Raw genomic sequence first — 11,571 nt, forward strand, 5'->3', positions numbered from 1 at the left:
TCTGTGTTGGCCCTGCCATGGACTGGCGACCTGTCCAGGGTGTACCCCTGCCTCTCGCCCGATGACAGCTGGGATAGGCTCCAGCAGACCCCCGCGACCCTTAACAGGAATAAGCGGGTACAGAAGATGAACGAATGAATGAATGAAAAATAAAATAAAATAAAATAAAATGTACTAGGCTGAATGCATTGTGACCTTTACATTTAATGTACAATTGGTTAATTATTGATCTCAATAATAATGGCAGACTGAAATACTTTATGTTGTATGTTGACTGACATTGTGAGTATCTAAAATTTGCTTTCTTTTATCTGCATAGTCAAATTGTAACAGTCATGCTGTAAAGCTCACATACGTGCCTTTGTTCTCTGTGGCTTTAAGTTAATTCTTAGATATTTCATTAGATATCTAAAACACAATGACAATGAGAGAAAGACTAAACACATAATGACACGTTCAAATGCAGAAGTGAAAATTAGCAACACATCACTATCTTGACGCTGCACTTTCCAGCCGGAAATCACCCCCCAGGGTCTGAACGACGAGTATTTAACTCGGGTTCAAGTCTGTGACTGAATACACAGCCGATAAATTCACTTGGGTACACAGATCATCTCAGTAAGACCAATTAACAGGCTACTGCTTTGTTGTGAAAGATGTGGCAAAGGAAGATGCTGCAATTCACTGCTGGAGCTCTGCTCCTTCTTCTACCCTGGTTTGGTGGGCTGACCTCTGGAGAAATACGAGTCAAATTCTCTGGGTGCCGTAATTTCTTCTATAAACAAATTCCACCAAAGGGTTTTACCGGAACCCCGATATGCCAGCGCTACAGAAACAAGTACCACTTTGCCACCTTGTATGATCGTCAGCGTCGTACAGCACTGTACTCTGCGTATTTACTCAGTCCTCCAGATGGTGAACGGCCTGTTGATGAATGGATGTATGAACCACAGGTAAGACAGAAAAATCTCTGTCAACATAATTCATTTATATCTTGCTATGGAACATAATGATATTGATTAGTTAAATAAGAATAGAAACACTCTCAGGACATTAGATGTGCATGTGATCAAAAAATCTCCATGTGTTAGAGTTTGAACAGGTCATGTGACATGTGAATTAGTTCTTTCTCTGTCTGAAATCTAATACTGTAAACAGACCTTTCCACTGAATGAAGAGTGGACACATTTAATTTGAAGGACAAGTAATAAAGACATAATGTGTTTTTCTCTCACCATCAATAAGTTGGTGTCTAGTAAAGGTGATCCGGAAATGCAGCCTTTTCAAGATCCAGTAAGCCAAGATGTGATTAGAAGCCAGGCCGTGCCTGCAGACTACACGGGTAGCTACACCAAGGGTCATCTTGCCCCATCCCAGCACCTGAAGACAAAGCTAGAACGTGATGCCTCCTTCACTCTGACAAACATTGTTCCGCAAATGGAGGGGTCCAACAACGGCCCCTGGGGTAAACTGGAGAAAACTATTTTGAAAAGATTCGAGGACTACTGTAATGGGCAGATGTATGTGATCACCGGCACCATACCTTATAAGCCAGTACGCAAGCTCAATAAACGAGTGTCTATTCCTGAGTACATATGGTCTGCTTACTGCTGCCCATCCTTCAAATCTAAACTTCCAAAAGATGAAAAACTCCATTTCCCTACATATGCTGCAGTGGGAAGAAATGATCCCAACAGTGGAGATGACATCGTGAGAAAAGATACCTCGCCCTATGCTGTGAAGGAGATGCCCTTAGCAGAACTGGAGTACATCCTGTCAAACAAACTGGAAATAAACCATCTGTTTAAAAGGCAGTGTAAGTGAGTCAAGCCTTAGCTCATTGTTCAAAACTAATTAAGTGACCTGCCCACACAAAGCACAGCATGAGTTTTTGATCTCTGAATAAATGTTTGATAAAAATGTCAAAAAAAAACAAAACAAAAACACAACAGTTTAAAATGCAATGTCAAGCCTTAGCTCTTTGTCTCTGAATCAAAATGTTGTCTTGTCTCATGATGGCTGGACATAAATGCTTATGATCAATGTAATCTTGCAAAGTTTCCTCTGTGATTGTTGGCGTTATTTCTGAAGTTGTCAAATAAAGCACGACTGAAATGGATGACGAGTCTTCTGATGATCTGAAATGTTTATTTCATAACAATGTGACAAAAACACAAACATACAAAATACCAAACTGTCAAATACCTTCAGAGGAAATCAAGGCCGTCAGCTTTAACATGAGTCGACGATAAAAAGACAAAAATCATAAATAAGTCAAAGCTTTGTACATAATGAGAACAGCTCCAGTTTTATTTCTCCTCCTGTACAGAAACAACCGACATCCTGCCTGCCCCGGAAATGTGTCTTCTTTAATTACTGGACAAGAATTGTACACACATGTATGTGCTTCATTATCTTTAAGATAATCACTGAGAATAACACAAGGATGTACCAGTCAGTCACATTCATCAGCTAAAGTCTACAGAAATTAAACACCAGTTCTTTCTTTCAAGGTCCATCAGATATTTGAAGGAGGAGGATCTAAAAACATTGGTGGTTCTTTAGTTGCTCCACGTCACTGAAGCCTTGTCCACAGCTGGAGCACTGGAGCGTTGCCTTGTTGCTGTTGTGTAAGAGTTGGTGTCTCTTTAAGTACTCCACGCGACTGAAACGTTTCCCGCATGCATCGCAACCGTACGGACGCTCGCCGGTGTGGATACGCTGGTGCCGTTCCAAGTTGCCAAGGCGACTGAAGCTGCGTCCACACTGCGGGCAGCGGTGCGGCCTCTCGCCCGTGTGCACCAGGTGGTGGCGTTCCAGCGAGCGCGAGTGAGTGAAGCGCTTCCCGCAGATCTCGCAGCAGTGCGGCCGCTCGGCAGCGCAGGCACACTCGTGGTTCTTGAGAGCCCAGGCATGGCTGAATGTGTTGCCACAGTGAGCGCAAGGGAAAACGCCGTCCTCTCCTCCACTGCTCGGTAAATGGGCGCCCCCTAGTGGACAAGGGTGCTCCTCCAGCTCTGCCTCTGAGGTGAAGCCTCCCCCGCACTGTGGGCAGAAGTGGAGCAGGTCCCCACCGCCCTCCTCTTCCCCTCCACTCTCCCCGACACTCCCTGAAGCAGACAGGTGGGACAGGTGCTCAGACTCTCCTTGCTCCATCCCATCATCTCCTGGCATGACCACAGCTGAGTCACCCTCTCTCAGCTTCTTTGACCAACCTAACCTCAGCTCAACTCCTCCAGCCACTCCAGCCCTCACACCGTCCTTCACCCTGCCTTGCCCTATTTGGTCCTCTCTCTCCAGAGTGGGAGGCTGAGGCTCCAGCTCTCCGTCCTGCTCCATTCCATCGAGGCCAATGTACTTCGGGGCCAGGCTGATCTCGCTCCCTCGCACCACCTCTGAGTCAGGGCTGACAGGTTGAGAAGCCGTCATGGCCGCCTGCTCGCGGCCTCTCTCAGCTCTCAGCGCAGACTCCAAGCCCCTCAGCTCATCCATGGTCATGCCCCCCTCCGACTGTTCCGCTGAGCTCACCTCCCAGTCCTCCTCGTCTTTCTCCCCTGGATGAAGAGTCGCGGGACGATCTGATAGTTCTCCTGAGTTGGAGGAGAAATGGAGAGAGCTGGTGTGAGCGATCATTTCCACTACTGGCTTCTGAACATTTTAGTAACTGGCTCCCTCTCAATCAGTGAGTCCTTAGCTCATTACCTTCACTTTGGGCTCTGGAGCCAGTGTGGAGGTTCTGGTTGGGCAGACCCATCTTCAGAGCCTCTTTGATTAGCCGGAGAGAGGCAGGTTGATAGCCCTCCTGTTGAAAGTGCATAGAGAACCAGAGTTAGCTACAGAGAAACTAAGCTGAGTCCAGCACCACAACATTCAACATTCATCACAGTCACATATCAAGAACCTAATTGTAATATACACATGTATCCAATGCACCTGAAAATTAAGGTATGAAGCTGTACGACTGCTCGTGTTTTGTTATGGTGGAATAGTTAGCTAGTTGACAAAATGTTTTCAAAAGCTCCCCCTACTAACGAAAAGACATCACTTAAAATGCTTTTTCCTTTTACGGTGATCATTCAAAACACTGATTATGTAAGAGCACACCAGCTTAGTAGTCCAGGACGCATTGTGTGCAAGAATGTGCCACAGACCACCTCCAGATGTGGCCTGAGTGATCTGATCCCTAAACGCACTCCGGATGTGTTCACACCTTAAGCCGGTCACCTGTGATCAGATCACTCAGGACGCACCTTATCACCAGGTCACTAACAGGACCTTTATTAGTGGGCAAAACACCTTCATAGACTTCACATGGAGGCTAATAATAATACATTTGGCATGTTCTGAATATTTAAATCAAGAAGAGGACTGGAGAGCGGATCTGTGCTTTTGCAGACTGGCTTTGTGGTGGAACAGCAAAAGGCTTTTCACCTCTATAAGTAGGATTTCTACTGAAAGCTTGTTGTATTTGAGATGTGAACAGCGCCACCCAACAGGCTCTTCTGGAAGCTAAATATCAAACGAATAGTCTCCTCTTCATCCACTGCCTCTCTGCGGTGATTTGATGGCTGATAAATAAGAGCAAAACTCTCTCTGTTTGTGTCTACATTCTTTCTCTGTCTATGCGAATGCGCTGAGTGCTGCAGAGATGCTGTGCCACTTTCTCCTCCTACTCCTCCTCCTCCTCCTCCTCCGAGAAAGACCGTCTCCCTCACCTCCTCTTTGATGTTGGCCGTCTCCTCCCCCTCACCGCTGAGGCTGCCCTCCCCTTCCTCGTCCTCCACCATCCCTCCCTCATCTTCTTCATCCCGGGGGAACTGGATGAGGTACATCTCTCTGGCCTCTTTCCCCCCTCGTCCTCCTGCTCCTGCTACCATCCCCACAGCTCCTCCACTTCCTCCTCCTCCCCCACCGCCGCTGCTGCCGCCGCCGCCGCCACCTCCTCCTCCTCCTCCTACTCCTACTTCCTCCCACACACCTCCGGGCCAGCCTTTGCCATAGGCTGCTGCTGGGCCCTTTTTTGACTTGCCTCCTGTGGAGAAGCGAGGGTGATGAAGGTAGAGATGGAGGGGCACAAGGAGAAAGGAGGGGGAGAAATTGAAATATGTGGGAGAGAGCAATAAGTGGGAGGAGATGATTGGAAAGCCAGGAGAGAGAGAGAGAGAGAGAGATGAAGGAGAGAAGAGGGTGGAGAAGTGGGAGATGAGGAGGAGGATTGATGGCAGAGCAGAGGCAAAAAGGAGAAGAACAGAGGTTGGGGAAAAGGGAGAGAGAGCAAAGGGAGCAGAGAGAGGAGGAGGAGGAAGCATGATGAACGAGTGAGGAGAGGGGGCGGAGAAGGACAGACAAGAGAGCAGGAAGGAGAGAAAAACACGTGACAGGGAGGAGAGGAATGAGAGAGGCAGGGAAGAGAGGAAGACGGGGAGTTGGTGGGGGTCACAAGGGGGAGAAAGAAGAGGAGGAAGAAAAGGAGAGGGAGGACATGATGAAGAAAAAGATGAGGGTTGGATGAAGAGGTGAAAAGAGGAGAGAGAGAGAGAGAGAAAGAGATAGAGAGAGAGGAGAAGTGAGAGGGAGTGTGTAATTATGGAGGGTGGCAGCGGTGGAGAGAAGCAGGAGAGGAGTGGGGGAGGAAAGGAGGCGGGAGAGTATGCATGCAACGTGATGAAGGAGAGGACAGAACAGGAGGAGGTGGGGGCAGGGAGAAGAGGAAAAGGAGGAGAGGGTGTGAAGGAGAGAGGAGCGGGAAGGGGAGGAGGCAGAGTTAGAGAGAGATTCAGAGAGGAGTGAAGGAGGTGGGGGAGGGAGAGGAGCAAGGCAGGAAGAGAGGGAGGGAGGGAGGGAGGGAAAGAGTGAGCAAAAGCACAGAGGAGTGGGAGGGACAGAATGCAGAGGAGAGAGAGAGAGAGAGAGAGAGGAGAGAGGAGAGGGGGAGGTGAAGGACAGAGGGAGCGATCATGAAGAGGAGGCGGAGGAGGAAGGGAGAAAGGGAGGGAGGGAGAGATCAGCTCTTGCCAGATGGTTTCCAACAAAACAAGTGCGTCTCACATAAGCTACGTCTACATAATCAGAACCTCAAAACACAGTCACACTGAAACATGGAGGATGTGTTGATGAGGAGATGTGTAACTGATATGGCAGCAGGAGGAAAAAGCCATGTCATGTGTCACCGGACAGATAAATACTTACGGGCCGTGTGAACTTTTCGTTTCTGCCGCCCTCCGGTTTCCTCCTCCGCCGCCGTCAGCCCGGCGCTGCGGCGGTTGGCCGCCCAGCCCAGCCCGTACTTGCGCTCGGTCCTCAGCTTGCCCTCGGTGAGCCTCAGCCGCAGCTTGAGAGCCTCGTTCTCCTTCCTGTTGAGGGACAACTCCACCAGGTAGTCGTTCACCGTCTCCTGGAAGAGTTTGGTGATCTCGCACACCGAGGCTCGGATCAGGCTGTCCATGACAGCCGTCAGATGCGTCTCGAACGCGGTCACCGACTCCTCCATCATCTCGGCGGGCAGCTGCTGATCTGACGGTGGCTCAGTAACAACAACTGATGCCAATCACAACAGGCATCACGTCAGCGTTAACACTGGGGACATTAAAGTTACACATTGTCTAAAAGATCTGGCTGAGCTGTGTGTCAATGTCGACTGTTAACTTTACCAGTTAGCTTGCTGCTACATCTTATAATATCGACAGTTTAATGTGACAGGACCCTGTAACCCCAACATTATATTTATCCCACTATTACAGTTCTCCTATTTGTTTAAACAGCAGTATTAACGTTTCACCAATAATAAATACCACGTTGGCTTGTTAGTAAACTTGTAATACTGATCGACACGGTGAAGCTGAAGCCGTGCAGCCGCCTCTCTCCGTAGGGTTAGAAAGTGCTAGCAGCACGGCTAATTTAGCTTTCTATACGCACCGCTTGTTAGATGAAACCCAGAGGAGTAACTCCGACTTTAAACCGACGACACGCGGTGAGATTTCACAGTTCACAGAGGAGCTCGACAGCTGTTCGTGGGCACGAAAACACGGCGACGAAAGGGAAGCGCCATCCAACTTCTGCCCTCTCTTCTCTATTCGCCACTGTTTTCCTTCTCGCTTCCTTCGGCACTGCTTATGATGCTTGAGGACACTGCGCATGCGCGGTGCCCGTCTTGCGCGAGAATCAGTTTCCTCGTCGATATACGTTCCCCCGTTGGCCCCGCCCCCTGGAAAAACAGTGGAGGACGCGCGTTCCGAACAAAGCTCGCCCACGAAATACCAATGCGAAATACTCGTTCCACGCTCCAAGCATAAGTGCCACAGACTGTCACCGAATAAACGTGTAGAAGAGAAATTGATACTGTTGTAGTAGTGGATCATTTTTTAAAAAAAAAACTAACTAAATTAACTAAAACCGCTTCGTAGCACTTGAGCTGTCAATACAATCAGTGACTGAACTCATCAAATCTATCACCAAAGGTTATTGTTGCTGCTTTGTGGAGATCTTATATATTATACAGTACAGTGTAAATATATTTTTGACCACAAACACTTCTCCGGGGTCATGTAAGGGCTTCTTGACCTCGAAGGAGAGTGATTGAGTGCTGTGTCATATGACTTGGCCTCCACAAATACCTGACCCAAACCCAGCGCAAATGGTTGCATCCCAGAGTGATGGCAAAGGAGACAAGCGGAATTTACCCACTCAGTTGTTTCAGTGACTTTCACACTGATCTGTTGTTTTGCCATGTTGTGCAGCTCATCTTTTAAGGCAAGCGGAGCAGCAACAAGGACAACAACAATGACTCTCCTCCTCCTCCTCTTCCTCCTCCCCCTCCTCCTCCTCTTCCTCCTCCTCCTCCCCCTCCTCCTCTTTCTCTTCCCCTCCTCCTCCTTCTCCTGAATATGGCAACAAGAGCACAAGCTACTTCCTTGTCCTCTGGCCTGCTCCCAATTCTCCATTAAACATTTAATTGCAAAAACACCCACACCTCCATACACGGGGGACTCTTTTACAGGTTTGATGGGGGGTTCAGTTCTGTATTTTGTTTATCTGCTAACTAAAGGGGTAACCATGGTAACAACCACCTTTAGAAGCTAAGAAAAACGAAAAAACACTTATCAGACTTATCAAAGGCCTCGATCGGCCCACTCTCGAAACTTACCTCTGACATACTGTTGAACGTGTGTGCAGATTAGGATAGAATTTCGAAAACAATTGAAAGAGTTTTTGAGCAGCACTGACCCCAATCATAAAGTCTATTGTAAGAGTGCGACTGACTAAATTTCCTACTCTGGAGAAAGGGAAATGCACTAATATTTCAGCTTTAGCAGCACTAATCAATGGTTTATCTAATTATGTTTGATAATTATGTTTCTTATTTTCTTTTATCATAAATACTATAATACTGTTTTTGCATTAGTTTTATTCTAATTAGGTGGCACGGTGTCGTGGTGGTTAGCATTGGCCTTTCTGTGTGGACTTTGCATGTTCTCCATGCGTCTGCGTGGGTTCTCTCCGGGTACTCCGGCTTCCTCCCACCATGCAAAGACAATCGGTGATTTAAATTTTGAAATGCAATGAGTTGAGTTTATATTCACATAGACCGATTCATGACGACTGGATTCATACGAAAATATGCTCATTATGTAGTCATTTTCTTTATGATGTATATTACGGTGGTCGACACTAGCCATCACAATAGGTTGCTCCTGTTGTAATGAATAATATCATTAAAGCAATGTGAAACAATCAAATAATTTCAATCAGTTTCAACATGACAAGTCTTCTGAGGGTGTCCTGTGGTGTCTGGCAACAGAGTGTTGTTAGTGGGGGCCTTTGGGTCCTATGGGTTGAGGGGAGGGGCCTCTGTGGATCAGGCTTGTTCCAGTGCATCCCACAGATACTGGATCAGTTTGGGATCTAGTGAATTTGGAGGCCAGGTCAACACTTTGTGCTGTATTTCATGTTTTTTTTTTGCGTTGTTCCTAAACCGTTTGTGTCTGTCCCAGCAGAGCGATGCATTGTCAAGATGGTCAGTGTTATTTACTTCACCGGTCAGTTTAATTGTTGTGGCTGACCAGTGTAAACTCTCTAAACAAAGCACCAACAACAGAATTTGAGTCATTCCTTGTGTAAAGATAGATAGATAGGCCTAGATAGATAGATAATTTCAATAAGCGATATTTTTTCTACAAAACGATACAAAAGCAGCTAGCAGGATAATTTATGGCTTTGTGGTTCTCCTTACCACCTCCGTAGTGCTAAAGGGGGGCGGGTCGAGGGGGAACATGTTCCGCTAGAGAAACATATTTTCACACAACACCTTAAATTACCCTGCTCTCAGGAGCAGCCGCACCCAGGAAAACACTCCCATCAGTTTCTACATAGTGTTAGCTCACTGGTGGCGGTAGTGATTATTAAAATAAATAAATAAATGAAAGGAAATAACTCTGGAATACAAGTTGTTTCCTGTGGTGTTCGGCGTGTGTTGCTAACTGTCTTCCAGGACGGAAGGGGGCGCTGTGGTCCGTGAAACACATCATCGCACAATGCCGCCGAGGAAAAGAGGTCTTTCGTCTCGTCTTCCGCCTGTGGGCAGGATATCACCGTCTGCAGCTTCAGAGGGAGTGAAGGTAGAGAGCAGCACTTCAAGAGCCTAATCATGCCGATGTTTGTGGTGAACACCAACGTGGGCAGAAGTGATGTACCGGCGGCTCTGCTGTCCGAGGCCACCGAGGAGCTGGCCAAGGCTATGGGCAAACCTGCACAGGTAGGCCAGGGCGCTTATTTCTGAGCAATGTATCATGAGGTTGCAAAATGTATCTAAACCAAAGGGCTATCCTCATACACTATTCTTATATTATGTGTCAGAGTTATAGATTTAACTTCTTAATGAGGACGATGCCACCATCACAAGAACCGCAGTGCACATTTACCATTGAACTGCAGCTTAAAAAGAAAATATGGAACAGCTTTCTGCTGAATGAACAAGCCTAGTGTGTTGTGAAATTATGCAAATGGTGGTGTGACTGTTATTGGTACTATTCGTAAATGATTGATCAGGTTAAAGGCAAATCTCAGAACAACGTGTTTTCAGAAAGTTCAAACTTAGGCCAAATTGCAATAATATTTGAGCTGTTTACTGTTTGACATTATGTTGAGTCTACCAGAAGCATGATGGTCAAAATAATAAACATAATAATAAAAAGTCCCCTCTACAAACTTCACTGTAGTGTGTATGTATGAACACTGACACTCTTCACTATTGATCCACCTTGTTTGTCATTCTGTTTTGCATATACCAGTACATTGCCGTGAATATCAACCCTGACCAAATGATGATGTTTGGAGGAAAGGGAGACCCCTGCGCACTCTGCTCCCTCCACAGCATCGGCAAAATCAGCGGCGCTCACAACAAGCAATACTCCAAACTCCTGTGTGGACTGCTAAACAAACATCTGGGCATCTCCCCTGACAGGTAGCCAATATACTCATGAACCAGCACATTTATTGTGCAGAAATGAACGAGTAAAGCTAACACGGTGACCTGTAACACGCTCGCGTAACCTTGGCTCTCATTGACCTACTCCTCTCTGTGTCTATTTCAGGATTTACATTAACTTTGTGGACATGGATGCAGCCAATGTGGCCTGGAACAACACTACGTTCGGCTGAGATGGAGTTGAACACGCTGAGATAGAAGATCATTCCAATATTTTGCTATGTGGAAGAGCATAGTTAAAAACTGAAACGAAGAAGCACTTGGCAATCCATTAGCCACAATATTGTATCTTAAAAGCACTTAGCTGGACCCTTAAGCTTTGCACTGGTCCTTTCCCCTCTAAATGCAATAAAGCAGACCCTGTATTGCACAAATGAATCTTTGTTTTCTTCTCATCCTACATTTTACAGACGTAGTGTTTATTGTTACAGGCCTGGTGTTCATTGTTATTAATTACTCATGCTTTTTGTTACCTTCATCAGGACTAGTAAGACTTGTTTCTTATCTATTCAGCTGTCACATTTAGGACACAACTGTGTGGCAGTGATATGGTATGCACAACAGCAGGACGCTGAAACTGAAGCAGCTAAATGGAATCCAGCCATTATTTATTTTGTATTTACAGAAGTTTCCTACTGTGACCTGCCTTCAACAGAAGAAAAGACCTATTGTGCTTGTGAAGCACGATACTTAATTGACATGACCTCTGACCTCTGTCAGCTTTTTGAAGGGAAGTTACTTCTGCCCAGAATAACTCCCAGAACTTCAGGTAATAGAACAGCCTGACCATCTTTGTCCAAGGAATTTTTACCACTGTGGTTTTGTCATCTTTTTTTGTGATACTTCATTTTGTTTTTTGTTTTTTGTGTTTATTTTTCCAGTTATACAGGTAACTAAGATCAATGTGTCAAATATTCATTCTTATTTTTGATGAATATTTGATTATTCTGAAGCCTATTTATCAGGTCTAGACAAGAAAAGTCAGAGCCCATTGCAAACATAAATCAGTGTATCCTCCCTTTTATATTTCTTTGTCCTTAGAACTGTGAACACATCTTGGATGAAACATCTTCAGAATCTTAATATAA

The 11,571-nt window shown here is 46.1% G+C and overlaps 2 protein-coding genes across 3 annotated transcripts; one reads left to right on the forward strand and one right to left on the reverse strand.

Moving 5' to 3' along the window:
• Positions 1–1,971: 1,971 nt before the first annotated feature.
• LOC311491650 (uncharacterized protein) lies at positions 1,972–7,123 on the reverse strand. 2 transcript variants are annotated; one of them, XM_084549628.1, is made up of 5 exons: positions 6,916–7,123; positions 6,190–6,537; positions 4,716–5,032; positions 3,703–3,802; positions 1,972–3,590 (listed from the first exon to the last, which is right to left on the reverse strand). In XM_084549628.1, exons 2-5 carry the CDS (start codon positions 6,491–6,493, stop codon positions 2,542–2,544), a joined length of 1,770 nt encoding a protein of 589 aa, XP_084405754.1. In that variant the 5' UTR covers positions 6,494–6,537; positions 6,916–7,123; the 3' UTR covers positions 1,972–2,541. The 2 variants fall into 2 exon arrangements, with proteins under 2 accessions (XP_084405754.1, XP_084405755.1); XM_084549629.1 differs by having other exon boundaries at positions 6,190–6,576.
• A 2,423-nt stretch (positions 7,124–9,546) lies between these two features.
• On the forward strand, positions 9,547–10,875 carry mif (macrophage migration inhibitory factor). The gene is made up of 3 exons (XM_084550585.1): positions 9,547–9,751; positions 10,287–10,459; positions 10,590–10,875. The coding sequence occupies exons 1-3, from the start codon at positions 9,644–9,646 to the stop codon at positions 10,654–10,656; spliced, it is 348 nt and encodes a 115-aa protein (XP_084406711.1). The 5' UTR covers positions 9,547–9,643; the 3' UTR covers positions 10,657–10,875.
• The last annotated feature ends 696 nt before the right edge of the window (positions 10,876–11,571 follow it).

This window comes from Chelon labrosus, assembly GCF_963514085.1.
Source record: "Chelon labrosus genome assembly, chromosome: 8".
Lineage (NCBI taxonomy): Eukaryota > Metazoa > Chordata > Actinopteri > Mugiliformes > Mugilidae > Chelon > Chelon labrosus.